Here is a 14903-nt window from a genome sequence, read left to right as displayed (position 1 = left end):
ATGCGAAATAGCTGTTTCTTTGTATTAACAGGAATCTTTTGCAAGAGCTAAAAACTGGGTTAAAGAACTTCAGAGGCAAGCAAGTCCTAACATTGTAATAGCTTTATCAGGAAACAAGGCTGACCTAGCAAATAAAAGAGCAGTAGATTTCCAGGTATGTTGACATTTTCAATTTTTTTTTGTAGGCACATAGTGATTGTCGTGTTTTCTTATGTACACTTGAATTATAGAAAAACTAGATGAATGGTAGAAAACAGATTTTTAATGTTAGACAAATGTGATCTAGTATGTATAAGGAAATGTTTCTCCTGATAAGCCTGAATGTTGAAATCTTTTAACTGCCTTAATATATTAATGTATTTCAAATATTGTGGATATCTAAATAGTTACCAAAGAAATATTTGTTTGTTAAAATAGGTGCTGAAAAATAGGATGGCACTTCAAGAAGCTGCAGAAAATTTCTTTCTGTTCCAAACTAAGTTACAAAATGAATGAGCTCCTAACCCTGTTCTTCCCACTTTATACATTCTTTAACAAATGTCCTAACTGTTTTTATTCATCTACTAATAAGGGGGTGTGGTGGATTACACATCAGGCTGCTAATTGCAGGGTCAGCAATTTGAACCGACTGGGAGAAAGATGAGGTTTCCTGGGCCTGTAAAGACTTACAGCCTCAGAAACCCACAGGGGCAGTTCTACTGTGTCCTACAGGGTCATATGAGTCAGAATTGACCCGTTGGCAGTGAGTTTTGGTTTTGAATGTGTGTAATATATATCAGCATACATAAATGGACTCATAACCAAGTGATGATTCTTGGCATTGCATTCAAAAATGCAAAATTCAAATATCCAATTTGTATCTGTTCTCTAACTATAACATCCAGAATAGAGAAGGTACACTAGTTAAAAATAAGCCCTACCACCACCATCCCCAATAAAAGTAAACACTTCACTTTTTTTTTTTTCAGTAAGAAGTCTCCGTTATTAAAGTAGATTTTTCTTATATTATTGAATAAGCTAAGCAAATCCAGGTACTGATCTTTTAATTTTACAAAACAAAGTATTTCCACTTCTTTTCAACCACACTTGTTATCTCATTTGTCAGCTTTTCTATCAGAGAAGTCTGGTGTAGTCATTGTGTATGTTGTATTAGTGATGGACTAGTTTTCCTTTTCGAGAGTGCTAGCACGAGAGTAGAGTACATGTAAAGGGACCTGATATTTCTTGCAGCTTTATTTCTAAAGCCCAGCACTTCATACGTGTGGCTTCATTTCACTCTGTGACAACCTTGTGAGATCTAGGTGAGTGAAGGCTATACAGCTCGTCTTTGAATTTGAAATTAGACCCAAGTATCACATTTTACATTATACTATACTATTGGTGACATGATGGAGATTTTTTTTCCAATGGGACTATGTTCTGCATGAACCAAAAATCTTTTACCTGATTCCATCTATGAAGTATAATTTGTCTTTCCAAAACAATTATGTCTGTAGCATAGAATGGTACAGAGTCCGGTTACAGTGCAATGAAAGGTGGCCCTTTGTCTTAAATTCCAAAAATGGGCATAAGTGAAAATTACCATTGAGAGTGGAATATTTAGAATAGGGTGGTAATTTACTCCCCCTCTAGAACTAGTCAGTTGAAAGCAAATTTAATGAAAGACCAGCTTCATCACAGTGGGGTGATGCAAGGAGATATTAAAAGCCAAATTTCAGTTGCTGCCATGGTGATGCTAACTCATGACAGCCCCATGTGGAGAGTTAAATGCATCTCGTAGGGTCTTCAAGAAGTAGATTGCCAAACCTTTCTTCCAAAGCATATCTGGGTAGATTAAATCAATAAAGTGTTTAGTTTGGTGTCTCCCCGGGACTCGGTAATTGGTAATTGTTGCACAGTGGTTAATTTTAAGTATCCAAATTAGAATAGTAATAAGGAAGAAGCCTCTTTATTTTTCCTGAAACCAAAAAAGAGAATATATTCAGTGAGTATGTTTAATCTTTTTTGTTCTTCAAACAGGAAGCACAGTCCTATGCAGATGATAACAGTTTATTATTCATGGAAACATCAGCGAAAACATCAATGAATGTAAATGAAATATTTATGGCAATAGGTAAGATTAACTTGTTTTCAAATGATAAATACAAGCAAAACAAGGGACAAATTTTGTTTGATTTTTTTTTTTAAATGAAGTAGGTAAGCCAAATCTAACCTTTTTAAAGTGTATGATTCATTGACCTTAATTACATTCATGCAACCATCACCATATCCATTTTTACTTGTTTCTCATCATACAGTCAGTGTTCGTTAAGTAGTGGCGCCTCATTTCCCTTCCCCCACAGTGCCTGGTAAACCCTAATATTTGCCTCTATACGTTTGGCCTTTTGTGACTGACACATGATTTTACTCAGCATGATTTCATGTCTCCTCAGTGGGGTAGCATATAGCCGAATATTTTAAAAAATTCATAGCTGAAAGATAATCTATCTTGGGTAATTATAATTTATCCATTCACTTGTTTATGGACAATTGGGGCGACTAAACAAATGCTTGTTCCTTTGACTTCCATGCTTATACAACTGTTTTAGGTTCCTTCTACCTGGAAACACTTTGCTCATAATATTGTTACATTTGAGAGATCTTTACAATTAGGTTGTAATAACTTCTGTGCATTGAAAGCGTTGGCTTTGATCTAATGGTTTAAACAGATTTTCTGAAAGTTTAGAGGAAGAATTGGAATAAATTTTTTCTACTTGATTATGTTTTTATATCATAGAAAGATAAAACTCAAAGCACTATTTTTTCAATATAACATGTTGATGTAATGAGATATCTTTCTCACTGATCAGTAACATATTTTATCTGTTCTTTGACCCAAACAAATTAAAAACTTTGTTTTCAAAATTTTGAAATTAAACCAATTACAGAGAAATTTAACCCCAAAATACATAACAGATAAGTCTACAGATTGGCAATTTATTTTAGTGCAAGCATTGTAATGAAGGTACTCTCTCCAGTCTGGGGAAAACTGTTTCCTCAGCTTCTCGGAGCTTCTTGGAGATCTCGGAATGGTATGCCTTCCGGATGTGTGCTTGCTTCTGCACTTAATTGGCTGGTTCCCTTTATATCCCAAATGTGACCAAGCTAAGACCCACCCTACGCTTGTGCTGTCTCTGTAATATAAGAAAGAAGCCCCAGTCACAAGACTGGGAGAAGAGCAGCGACACAGGCCAACCCATAAGAGGAACTAAATCAAATAAACTGAATTATCCATCTGCAGAACAGATAGCCAGTCTTTTTTTTTTTTTTCCTGTTGATTTTCACAGTAAAAATATGGCCAAGTGCTTAAAAGTTCCTCATTCTAGTTTACATCACTGAAGAGCTGTGGCAGAGATTGTCAACCCCATGCCCTAATTATAATGCTGTATGTAAGGTTAGCCCACTCTTAGTCCTGGGTACTTATTGGGGTTTGCTTGGAAGTGTGTTATTACATTACCACACTATCTTTCCTAGAGATTCCCAGGGAGGTGGCTTAAGGTGAAGGCTTTCTGGCCAATGTATAATGCTCCTACTTCTCTGACACATTGTCCAGCACCTAGCATCCAAAAAGATGATTACTGCTAATGTGAAATATAGAGAGTATACCTCCAAAGTTGAGAAACAGAGCAGCTTGGCTAGCCATGTTTACAATCAGTGCTCTTAGAGATCATTAATATGACACTACTCTGAAAAACAAATCCAACATACGGAAGCTATTTAGGATCAAAGCAGATTACACCCACCAGATAAAGTTTAATGACCGAGAAGACTGGAGAACAGCCAGTAAAGTTTTGTAGAGCTTGCAAAGCTGAATCTGAATAACCAGGCTCATTCAAGATTGTGATCCTTTAGGATCAAGTACATAAATTAGGCACAACGACTGATGAAGTAGATTAGAGTCTTAGTCATCAAAGGGTAAAATGGTAGATATTTGAGGGATGGGAGGAAGGCAAGAGGAATCCAGGAAGGGTGTAGGAGATGTCATCTGTCATAATTTTCAATGACAATCAGGTTACAAAGAAGACTGGTTCTGTTGGATTGGTGGTGGCAGTGGTTATGGTATCTGTTTATATACTGATTTGTTCTGAAAAATATATATGGCAGACCAGAAGACAAGCCATTGGTCTGTGCTAGACATCTTTCTAAGCCTCGTTATTAGCCATTATCTTTCTGAGCAACTGACCATTAAAAAAATAAAAGAGCATTGTATTTTTTTAAGAACTTTCTGTATGGGACTATACATTTTTTAAAGTAACCTATATAGGATCGAGTTGACAACACCAAACAAATCCAAAACTTGGTTAGGGCCCATAGAGGGCAATGGTATGTTAATAGAGGAACAACAACTCAAAAGGGTGTGGCAGTGGGTGCACCGCTTGAGGAATTTCATCATTAGCACCAAACAGTACGTGTAGAAACTGTTGAGTTGCTGTATGTATTTTCTACAACACCAAAGTAAATAACTTTTTAAAAGATAATGATGATTTAATAGCGGACTTTGGTGAACCAATTTAAAGTGAAGTTTGCATCATCAGAACATGAAAGCTATTGGTTTACATATATTGAAAACAAAAATATCTTTGTTAACTTAGATTTTGTTAGAATGGAAACATTAATGTATTATCAAATAAAGTAAAACTTTTATAGTAGTCTGGAATAAGCAGCATATCTGTAAAAATAACTCCTTACATCTCTAATCAAGTTCACATTCAACCATGTGTCTGTAACTGGCCCCCTCCAATGCACACCCCCAAATCAAACTACCTACAATCAGCAGCCTTTAAAGATACTCAGTAAACATTGGAGGAGAATGAATATAAATAATATGATACTTTGAGGTGATCTAAAGGTACAGAAAGGCTGTTTTATATGAGCAAATGGGAGTTTTAATGTATCCTAATTCTATTTCTTTTTGGTGACTTGTCTGTCAGCTAAAAAGTTGCCAAAGAATGAACCACAGAATCCAGGAGCCACGTCTGCCAGAGGAAGAGGAGTAGACCTTACTGAACCCACACAGCCAACAAGAAGTCAGTGTTGTAGTAACTAAACCTCTAATCTGAACGAGTTGGAATATTCTTCTGCTTCCTAAATGTTAACAATGGAATTGGAGCATTTACCCAGCCCAGTATGACTTCCAAAAAGAAGAGACTTATGATAGAGTCATTTCTAATACAAAATTATTTTAACTGTTTTGAACTTAATTTTTAATAACATGCATGTGTCCCTCTGAGTAAAGTTTCAGCAATAGAAGGGGAAAGTAAGAGCTGTGTATACACTTGTTTTGTTGGAAGCTGATGGGGGGATCATTTATCAGTGGGGACAGAAAAAGATATGACTATATGTACCCACAGTTAACCAGCCAGTTATTGTAAACTGGTACCATATAGTGGTCTTGGAGAAAGATTTGGAACTTAACTGATTTGGGCTTTTAAAAAAAATTCTCTTTTTAGGAGACTCTAAGATATTTATGCTTAGCTACAGTATTCAGGCAAATGATAATTTCTCCTGGTATCTGTATTTAAAGTACACATTCCACATTTTAATAAATTAGCCACAAGAACACAGTCCCACATCTTCAGTGGGAAAAGTCCACACTGATGGCATACTGTATTTAAGTTATAGCCTGTCATTTCTTAAATGGTGGTTTAAAACAGTCAAAAGTAACCCATCTTGCTTTAGAAACATGAGAGCTAATAAATGCAGCTTGATGGATAGTGTTCCCTTCATACATGTGAGGCCGTCAACAGAAGTGAAACAGACCAGGTGTCTGTGATTTCAGTGTAATCACTGCTGGCCATTTATGTAGGTGGTTTTGTGTGAGGGCAGGGAGGGAGCTTGTTCCCTTTGGACATAATATAGTCAATGCACTAACAATTATGTACATTCAAACTTGATTATTTTAAATTCATTCTTCAGATGTACTGTAAATAGGGTACTGCATTGTAGCCTCCATATATGTTTAATACTTTTCTGTAATATTTAAGGGTTGCTTACAAGTATACAAATGTACAGTTACTAAAACAGCTAATTATTTCCTTCTCTTCCCCCTTTCAATGGAAGGGGCTTCAGTTGCTCCTACACTGCTAAAACCATAATAAACGATGTATCTGTAAGTTGTAACATAAGTATTACAAAGTTAGTAAAAGCTCTTTCAGCCAGCCTTGTTTTCCAAAGTTCCTTTTATTTTGATCAGTTCAGTATGTTGCACTAATTCTTTTAGTTATTCTCATTGTATGAAAGCTACCATGTGTCAGAGATGATTTAAAGTATTTAAGTGATGAACTGCTAGCAGAACTTGTACATTTACAGTAATTCAGAATTAGTCAGGACAACAGTTCACCAGTGTTTAGTTTTATATTGAGGTGCTCAGGTTTGAATAAAGTGGTATAAACAGCAAGTATTGTTTCTTCTCTCATTCTTGACAGGAAACAATGAACATGCATACGCATGATTATGTAACTTAAAATCTGCTTTTTTTTTCATTACTATGTTCTTAAATATGACTTACATAATATCAATGTATCCTAATCCCTGGTTCATTGGAGACTTTGCCGTACATCATTGCATTCTGGATAATCAGAACATTATGTAAGCTGATACTCGCTTCCACTGAGAAGTATTACCATGACTGTAATGTTGTCTCTGGAGCCAGCTGCTAATGCAGCATTTACAAGCTCCTGGCTAACATACTTAGCTGCACTTTCATAGAACATATCAATTTGTGCTTCTGTTATTTTATTTGATTCTCTTTTCACTCCAAGTGCACTGACTTGTTCACGAGTGCTTTTCCGTGTGAAAGGTTTATGCTTAGTTGATATTGGTAGAGATGTTTCTAAGTTTTCAAGGTTACAAGTGGATTTCTCAAAATTCTTAGAATTTTCTTTTGAAGTGACTGCTGACACAAGTTCTTTAGAAAAAGACTTAAATTGATACAATACGTAGATACTGCTTTCTGGTTCCATAATACTTGTTTCACTGAGTTTCCATGAGGAAATTTTGTTTTGTGCAGTCAGGTAATTTTCCTTATATGTGTCAAGAATTGTCATTGTCAATGTAATAACTTCCTTTTCATCCAGAACTTCCCAAAGTCCATTAGTCGCTAGGATAAGGAATTGGCATAAGTCATCTATAGGAACTGAGATCGTTTGAGGGGCTGGAATCAAGGAATTTTTCAGTTTGAAATTTCCATGAAATCCAAGTCCTCGTGTGGTTTTTGTTTGCCCTTCCAGGAGCCCCGTGGGTTCATTGGCATCAATGGTGGCGCCCATCTGAAGTACTCTTCTTCTCTCCAGTACATTTTGCGTGGTGTGGTCTTTGGTTAAGCAAAATCCCTTCCCATTTCTGCATAAAACTCCTTGCACATTCCCTAAAAGATGTTTAAGAAGAAAATTTTATCCTAAAGATATAATAACCAGTTGTATCAAAATATGCTTTTAATTTTACCAATTCTGTTTTTCATTGTATAGAAGAAGCAGGGTTTATAATAAAATAAAGCCAACCCGTTGGCCATGAAATGAATTCCAACTTACTGTAACTGGGTTTCTGAGACTAAAATTTTACTGGAGCAGACAGCCTCACTGTTTCCCTCACAGAGCAGATCTGGGTTTGAATTTCCGACTTTGCCAACAGCAGCCCAGCACTTACCTGACAGCCCGACCAGTACTCTACTAACTAAAGTATGAGTTATGAAAAATTGAAATGAAAAAAAAATTATTTTAACATGCAAAATATTTTTCTTTACTTGAAATGACACTTTTATAACTAGCATATATATAGATATTTATTCTATATATATCAGAGTAGATAAATATAAACATTTGAATGAAAACAAAACTCTTGATAGTTAAAAACAGTGTAACCACTTTAGCACTGGTAAAAGTTGAAATCTGAACTTAGTTTGATCATTAGTGATGAAAACATTAGGATTATCACTGTTAATGCCAGCCATTAGGCTCCTGTAATTGTGGTTAAAATTACATTGATTTCCATGTTAATTTTATTTAAAATAATGTATAATCATGTATTAAATGAATACTACCTAGTTAACATGAAATTAAATCCTTTAGTTGAAAATTTAAGTTGTAGTTTGTTCTTTACGCAAATCTGTGGTGTGTGCTCCATTGAAATTTTTAAAGAAAATCTGAATAATGCTTTCAATAATGTAGTGATTGTACTACTTAAGCTATCTTTGGGGTTTTGTTCTTTTTTTAGGAAAAACTTTGCCTATTTTTATTAATATAATTGTATGTTCCACTACAGTCTTTCTTGATGTAAAATTGTTTGTCTTTTGTAGAATGGAGTTAGTGATGTTTAACTATTAATCACTTTATTTTAGAATTAAAGTTATAGTAGCTACGTAGAATATAACCAGTTTCAAAGATGATTTTGTAACTAAAATCAGAATCACTTAAAATCACAGAATTTTTTTAGGTAAATGAGTCCTGAGGTCCAAACAACTAGTGATTCAGAAAGGATATAAAATTGTGAAGCACAGATCAACTGATTGACTTACATGCAGAGTAGTATTACTTTAGATGGGTTATAACCCAATAATGATGTCTAGCAGGAAATTTTTTGGAAACCTGAGAACTATGTAAATGGCAGTCCTAAAACTACATGACTTTGCTCATATTTTATATTTGTCTATTTTGTAAAATATTGTTAACATTTTTGCTGGGTTTCCAATTGCTACTGCAAAACTTTATGGAATTCAACATGCCAATAAGGTAAATTGTGAATTGTTGTACACAGACATGTGGTATAATACCTCTTTAAATAAGAAAATGCCTTATGAGTGTATATGCATATGAATAGTGCAGCCATAATTCTGAAACCCCAAGGCATGTACTTTGGCTCTGAGAATAATCAAATCCATTTGACTTTCTAAAAAGATTTGCATATGGCAAGTCAACAGCCCACTCAGCAGAAAGAGGACATTGTTTCTTTGATGTGTGATTTTTTTTGTTATAAATATGTTTTAAAAGTTGCAGTGGAAGGATGGGAATGGTTATTTTGATTGTTATCACTAAAAACATGATCAATGAAGCTTTTCAAAGTATTGGCTATTTTTTTTTTCTCGTGTAAAAACAAAGACCATTGCCATCAAATCAATTCTAAATCAGTGGCTTTATAGTACAGAGCAGAGCTGCCCCTTTGGGTTTTTTAACAGGAGTAGAAAGCCACATCTTTCTCCCAAGTAGCGGCTGGTAGATTTGAGTTGCTGACATTGTGGTTAACTGCCCAATATGTAGTACACTATGCCTCCAGAGTAGTAGAGAGTAGAAAATGCCATTTTTGCTCACTTTACCACTTCTGAACACCCCTTTGATAAAAGTTACTAGAAGGGACATTAAATCTTAATTGAGTTCTTATTTTATCATTGGCTTGTCTGACTTAAAATTACTTACTATAATTTATCACTTAAAAAAGAGACAGTTTGGGGCTGGCCCCAATCCCAACTACATGGACCGACATCCCCACTTCTCTCTCCATAAGAATTCACTTCAGAGGACAGCACTGAAACTACAGCTTAGGGAGAGGGGTGCATCTGATCAGAGAACACAGGAGCAAACAGAGAAGGGAACATATCCTGGCCCACCAAGCCCTGAGGACGATATTTCTGCTCAGAGCAGCCAATGCACAGAGGACCGTAGGGCCGGCCCCACCACGAAACAAGACATCCTTCACTGACCCAGAGTGCTGCGGGGGATAGCATTGCGAGGAATTGTGCCTTATCTGACCCCACCACAACAGGGCAAAATTCTAAGGGCATTCAACAGAGCATCAAGGGGAGCAAAGCAATAAAGTCCCAGGGAATATAAAAAACAGACTTTGGGGCCAGGGCATGGCACCTCATCAGACTCAACTGTAAAACACTCCTAAAGGTCAACAAACAGACCTGGGACTATATAGGCCTTTTTTTTGTCATTGTTTTCTGTTTTTGTTTTTGTTTTGTTTTCTTTTGTTCTGTCTTGATAGCGTGCTTGTCATTGTCTCTGCATGTCTATCTAGATAAGATAAACAGGATAAACAACCAGGAGGAGGTTTCAACCAACCCAGGGACAAGGGAACAACAAATGATCTAAAATCAGTGATGAGGAGGGTATAAGATGCCTGGCGGGGCTTGATTAAGGGTAATGTAGCCGAGAGGAATTACCGAAACCCGAATAATGAAGGCTGAACATAGTGGGACAAGTGGAAAGTAAAAGGAAATAGAGGAAAGAAAGTATTACGGTAGCAGATGGACATTGGACCTCAATGCAAGAGCACTGTTCTAATAACCTGGCATTCCATGATGCTCACCTTTCCGACACAGTTGCTGAAGACAAAGTGCATAAGCAAATGTAAAGTATGCGATGGTGCCCAGCTATCAAAAGATAAAGTGTCTGGGGTCTTAAAGGCTTGAAGATAAACAAGCAGCCATCTAAAGTCCACATGGAAGAAGCACACCAGCCTGTGTGATATGAGGTGCTGATGGGATAAGATATTAAAAAATACTTAGAACAAAAAATAATATCAATGGGAATGAGGGGGAGTGCGGAGTGGAGACCAAAGCCTATATATAGACAATTTGACATCCCCTTACAGAAGGGTCACAAGGAAGAGACGAGCCGGTCAGTGTCCAGTATAGCACCGATGAAACAACTTTCCACTAGTTCTTTGATGCTTCCTCCCATCTACTATCATGACCCCAATTCTACCTGATAAATCCAGCTAGACCAGAGCGTGTACGCTGGTACAGGTAGGAGCTTGAAACACGGAATCCAGGACAGATAAACCCCTCAGGACCAATAATGAGAGTAGTGATACCAGGAGCCAAAGAGGAAGGTAGGGGAAGAAAGGGGGAACCCATCACAATGATCTACATATAACCACCTCCCAGGGAGATAGACAACAGAAAAGTGGGTGAAGGGAGACATCGGTCAGTGTATGACATGAAAAAATAATTTATAAGTTATCAAAAGGGTTCATGAGGAAGGGGAAAATGAGCTGATAACAAGGGATCAAATAGAGAATGTCTTGAAAATGATGTCAACAAATGTGTGTATGTACAGATTGTGATAAGAGCTGTGTGAGCCCCAAATAAAATGATTTTAAAAAACCAAAACTGATGGTGGCAGCAGTTGTACAATTATGCTTGATCTAATTGAATTATGGATTGTTATGTCTGTAAGTGCTACCAATAAAATAATAAATGAAGCAAGTAGGGCATTGAAGTAGTAAGTACCCTATATACTCAACTATAAGCCAAGTTTTTCAGCACATTTTTTGTGCAGTTTTTATGGTAAAATTAGGTGCCTCTGCTGATATACAGGCCAGCTTGTACTTGAGTATACAGTGAACCCTCGTTTAGCGCGGTTAATCGGTTCTAGACCCTACCGTGATAAATGAAATTCCATGAAGTAGGATTCCTTATTTGTAAATCAAATATTTTCATAGTTAGAGCATAGAGGACATGAAAAAACACCCTTTAGTCACCATTATACTCGTATTACCCAATTTATTAAACGAAAAAGGGAAAATACAGTAAAACATTTTGGATATTACAATTATCATTTATTATTTATTATATTATTTATGGCATCAAGCGTGTGCAGTATGAGCCAATCAGTGGCAGTAATGACAGAGCATGCGCTGTTACCCAAAAACCGCGATAGAGTGAAGCCGCGGAAGTTGAAGCGCGAAGTGGCGAGGGTTCACTGTATACTGTATCTATTGGTACATCTAAAATAAATAAAGATCCGATTTGTAATGCTGATAAAAAAGAGCTGCCCCAACTACAACTTCATGTAGGAATGAATAGTCAATCCCGTGGGGGAGAAAAAGTGAAGAAGTAGCTAGAGTTTCTCAACTATTTATGAATATTATTCTGGGCCATTTAACCCATTGTTGTCAGGGCTATTCCAATTCACACCTAACCTACCAGGATGGAGTAAACTGCCACATGGTGTTTTCTAGGCTGTAAGAGATTGCCTTTTCTTCTGCTGGGCAGAGCAGCTGGTGGATTCAGCCTGTAGGTGCATACTTGACAACTGCCACCAGGGCTCCTATAAACCCTGGCAATACAGGATAATAGTAAAATGCAGGCCCTGCCAGAGTACTAACCATTAAGTCTATTCCAATTCATGAGACACTAGGACAATAGAACTGCCACTGCTGAATTTCTGAGGCTGTAAAGCTGCATGGGAGCAGAACACCGTATCTTTGTCACTTGGAGCCATTGGTGGGCTCAAAGGGCTTCCCTTAGAGTTGGCACACCATGGAACCCACGACATAACCAGCGCTCATGCTTCTGCTGGTAGGAGGTGTGAGAGGGGGGCCGGGATGAGATTTGCTTCCAGATGTTTGGCTTGCCGAAAACAGGATGTTATAAATAGGGTGTTAAAGGCAAAGTACGCTGCTTGGTTGAAAGCTAATAGGATGAGTGTAGGCAACAAGGGAGATAGGAAATTGGGGGGAAATTTTTAAATAATCACTGGTAAGTAATTTGGTGGACCGAAGGAAAAGAGAGAAGCCAATCCTTAATAGTTTTAAGAATAATTTTAAAAAGGAAGTTTCTTGTTGCCTCTGTGTAGGAGATGAGAACAGCTAACGGAGCAGTGAACTGTGTGATGAATCTGCATAAAGGAAAATTCAAAATTTCTAGAAGCAAATTTATGCACTGCAGTTAATTGACAGAAACGGAAGAGGGTTACTAGAAGAGCCATGTAGTTAGCGACTAAGTATACATAGGGATTAAAAACTGCGCTGTTCTCAAGCCTTATGTAGTTTTTCTGATTTGGGTGAAAGTTTACAGAGCAAATTGGTTTTCTGTTCAACTTTTACACATTTTGTGACATTGATTACAATCTTCACTCTGGACCAGCTTTCTTCCTACTGCTTCCCTATGTTTCCCATGTCCCTTCTTTGCTCTATCCTGTTGCCTCCTGCCTTCTGAGAGTAATCCCTGGGCAGTTCTGCCCTTTTGATCTCATAGAGACTTGTACTTAGCGCATTCCTACTACCCTGGAGTCATTGTTCATCCTACAGGCCTTTCTATCATTAGAAAGTTGAGCAGTGGGGTTGAGTTCAATTACAGGCCTGAAGAGTCACCAAAGACAAATAGAAAACTTCAACACCTTAACAAGAAAAAGGTAATCCAATTTTTAAATGTGCATAGGACATGAGCTGATATTTCGCCCAAAAAGACATGGAGTTGAGCAACAAACGAAGAAATGCTTATGGTCCTCAGCCAATAGAGAGCAAAATCAAAACAACAGTGAGCTCTCATCTCACCCCAGTATAAATAGTAAAGCTAAAAAAAAAAAATAAGGCAGAAAACAACAAATGCTGGTGAGGGTGTGGAGAGAAGAGGGAAGCTCACACTGCTGGTGGGACTGTAACATGGTGCAACCGCTGTGAAAATGGTGTGGCTGCCCGTCACATTTTTGAAATAGACATGTATGGCCCAGTAGTCTCTTTTGTTGGTATCTATCCCAGAGAACCAAAGGCTATGGCACTAGAAGATAAGTGCATATCTATATTTGTTGCTGCACTATTCAAAATAGCGAGAAGATGGAAACAACCTAAATGTCAGTCAGTGGAAAGATACATACAGAAACTGGTACACATAATGAGATAATACATAATGTTAAGGAACACTGGTGAATCTATCAAACACTTCATAACATGGCTGGACCTTATGCTGAGTGAAATTAGTCAACCACAAAAGGACAAAATTTATATGAGGTCAGTACTCTAAAAAGTGAAACAAAGGTTTTCATACTAAAAGAAATATACTTTTGTTATGGTGTGCTAAATTTACCTACTTTAGTTCATGTTTGCTTAGGTAGTCATTGTGTCCATAAATTTGTATATTCTGGATTTTCACATTTGCTAGAGATAGTTCTTCATAGGATTTAATTATTTTCTCTTTCTTTTTAGTTGGGATGTTGCCTATTCCATTTTTATGTGTGTTATTTACATCTTTTTTCTGGTGTTAGATGTGCAGGTGGCTTGCTCGTGTTATTAACACTGTCATTTATACACACTACTGCAATAGCAGCACAGATATAGGACTAGACATGCAGTCTGAATGGGTATAGGAAAGAGGGTGGAGAGTGTGGAAGAAATGTGTAGAACAAAATCCAGAATCAGAAATGAGCAGGCTTACTGCTTATATAGAAACGTGTGAAATCCCAGCTGGATCAGAAGGGCATCTATCATCTAGGGATCTTGACCTTGTAATGGTCCTCATGATGGTCTGAACTTTGCAACACCATCTCTGGCACAACACTGACCACCTGACCCCAACCTCAGGCTTTACGGGAAGTAATCCCCTTGAGAGGCTCCGTGATGATGCAGTGGGCTTACTCTCCAGCTCCAAATCCTGTTACTTCTGATACCTTGAAAAACTTTTTTAAAAATAATTTTATTGGGGGCTCTTAGCACATTCCATCAGTCCATTATGTCAAGCACATTTGGACATATGTTGCCTTCATGATTTACCTTGAATAACTTATCTTGCTTATCCAAGCTTCCCTTTTTCTCATCTCATAAAATGGAGTTAACAATATTCAATTATCATTAGATACTAGGATTTTTGCAAGAGTAAACGAGAATTGGCTGTTTTCATGGACATTACTGCCTGTCCTCAGAAAGTAATGCTCTCTTCTCGGCCTGCTGGCCCGAGGGAAGCCTGGATATCCATCCCACCCAGCTCTGATTGGATGACCAAGAGTCAAACACAAGGCAGAGGTAGAAATCTGAGGATAGAGGAGATAGGAATATACTATGGACCATACGAAAAACAAACATCTCCTGGAAGAAATATAGCCAGAGTGCTCCTTTGAAAGGAGGATATATCAGTTCTTATCTCACAGATT

At 37.3% G+C, this 14903-nt stretch overlaps 2 protein-coding genes across 2 annotated transcripts in view; one reads left to right on the top strand and one right to left on the bottom strand.

Moving 5' to 3' along the window:
* The window catches only part of RAB5A (RAB5A, member RAS oncogene family), a 32614-nt gene extending 26178 nt beyond the window's left edge, over positions 1-6436 (top strand). Inside the window, exons 4-6 of the mRNA XM_004704023.2 lie at positions 32-154; positions 2020-2113; positions 4971-6436. Coding sequence (XP_004704080.1) covers positions 32-154; positions 2020-2113; positions 4971-5086 — 333 coding nt within the window. The 3' untranslated portion in view covers positions 5087-6436. The remainder of the gene's footprint in view (positions 1-31; positions 155-2019; positions 2114-4970) is intronic.
* A 187-nt stretch (positions 6437-6623) lies between these two features.
* PP2D1 (protein phosphatase 2C like domain containing 1) overlaps positions 6624-14903 on the bottom strand; it is a 47983-nt gene continuing 39703 nt past the window's right edge. The window contains exon 4 of the mRNA XM_013005015.1: positions 6624-7405. Coding sequence (XP_012860469.1) covers positions 6624-7405 — 782 coding nt within the window. The remainder of the gene's footprint in view (positions 7406-14903) is intronic.

This window comes from Echinops telfairi, unplaced genomic scaffold, assembly GCF_000313985.2.
Source record: "Echinops telfairi isolate 266 unplaced genomic scaffold, ASM31398v2 ScPeMD7_7420;HRSCAF=8458, whole genome shotgun sequence".
NCBI classification, from domain to species: Eukaryota; Metazoa; Chordata; class Mammalia; order Afrosoricida; family Tenrecidae; genus Echinops; species Echinops telfairi.
Note: the sequence above shows the minus strand (reverse complement) of the source record. Positions and strands in the feature narration are given on the sequence as shown.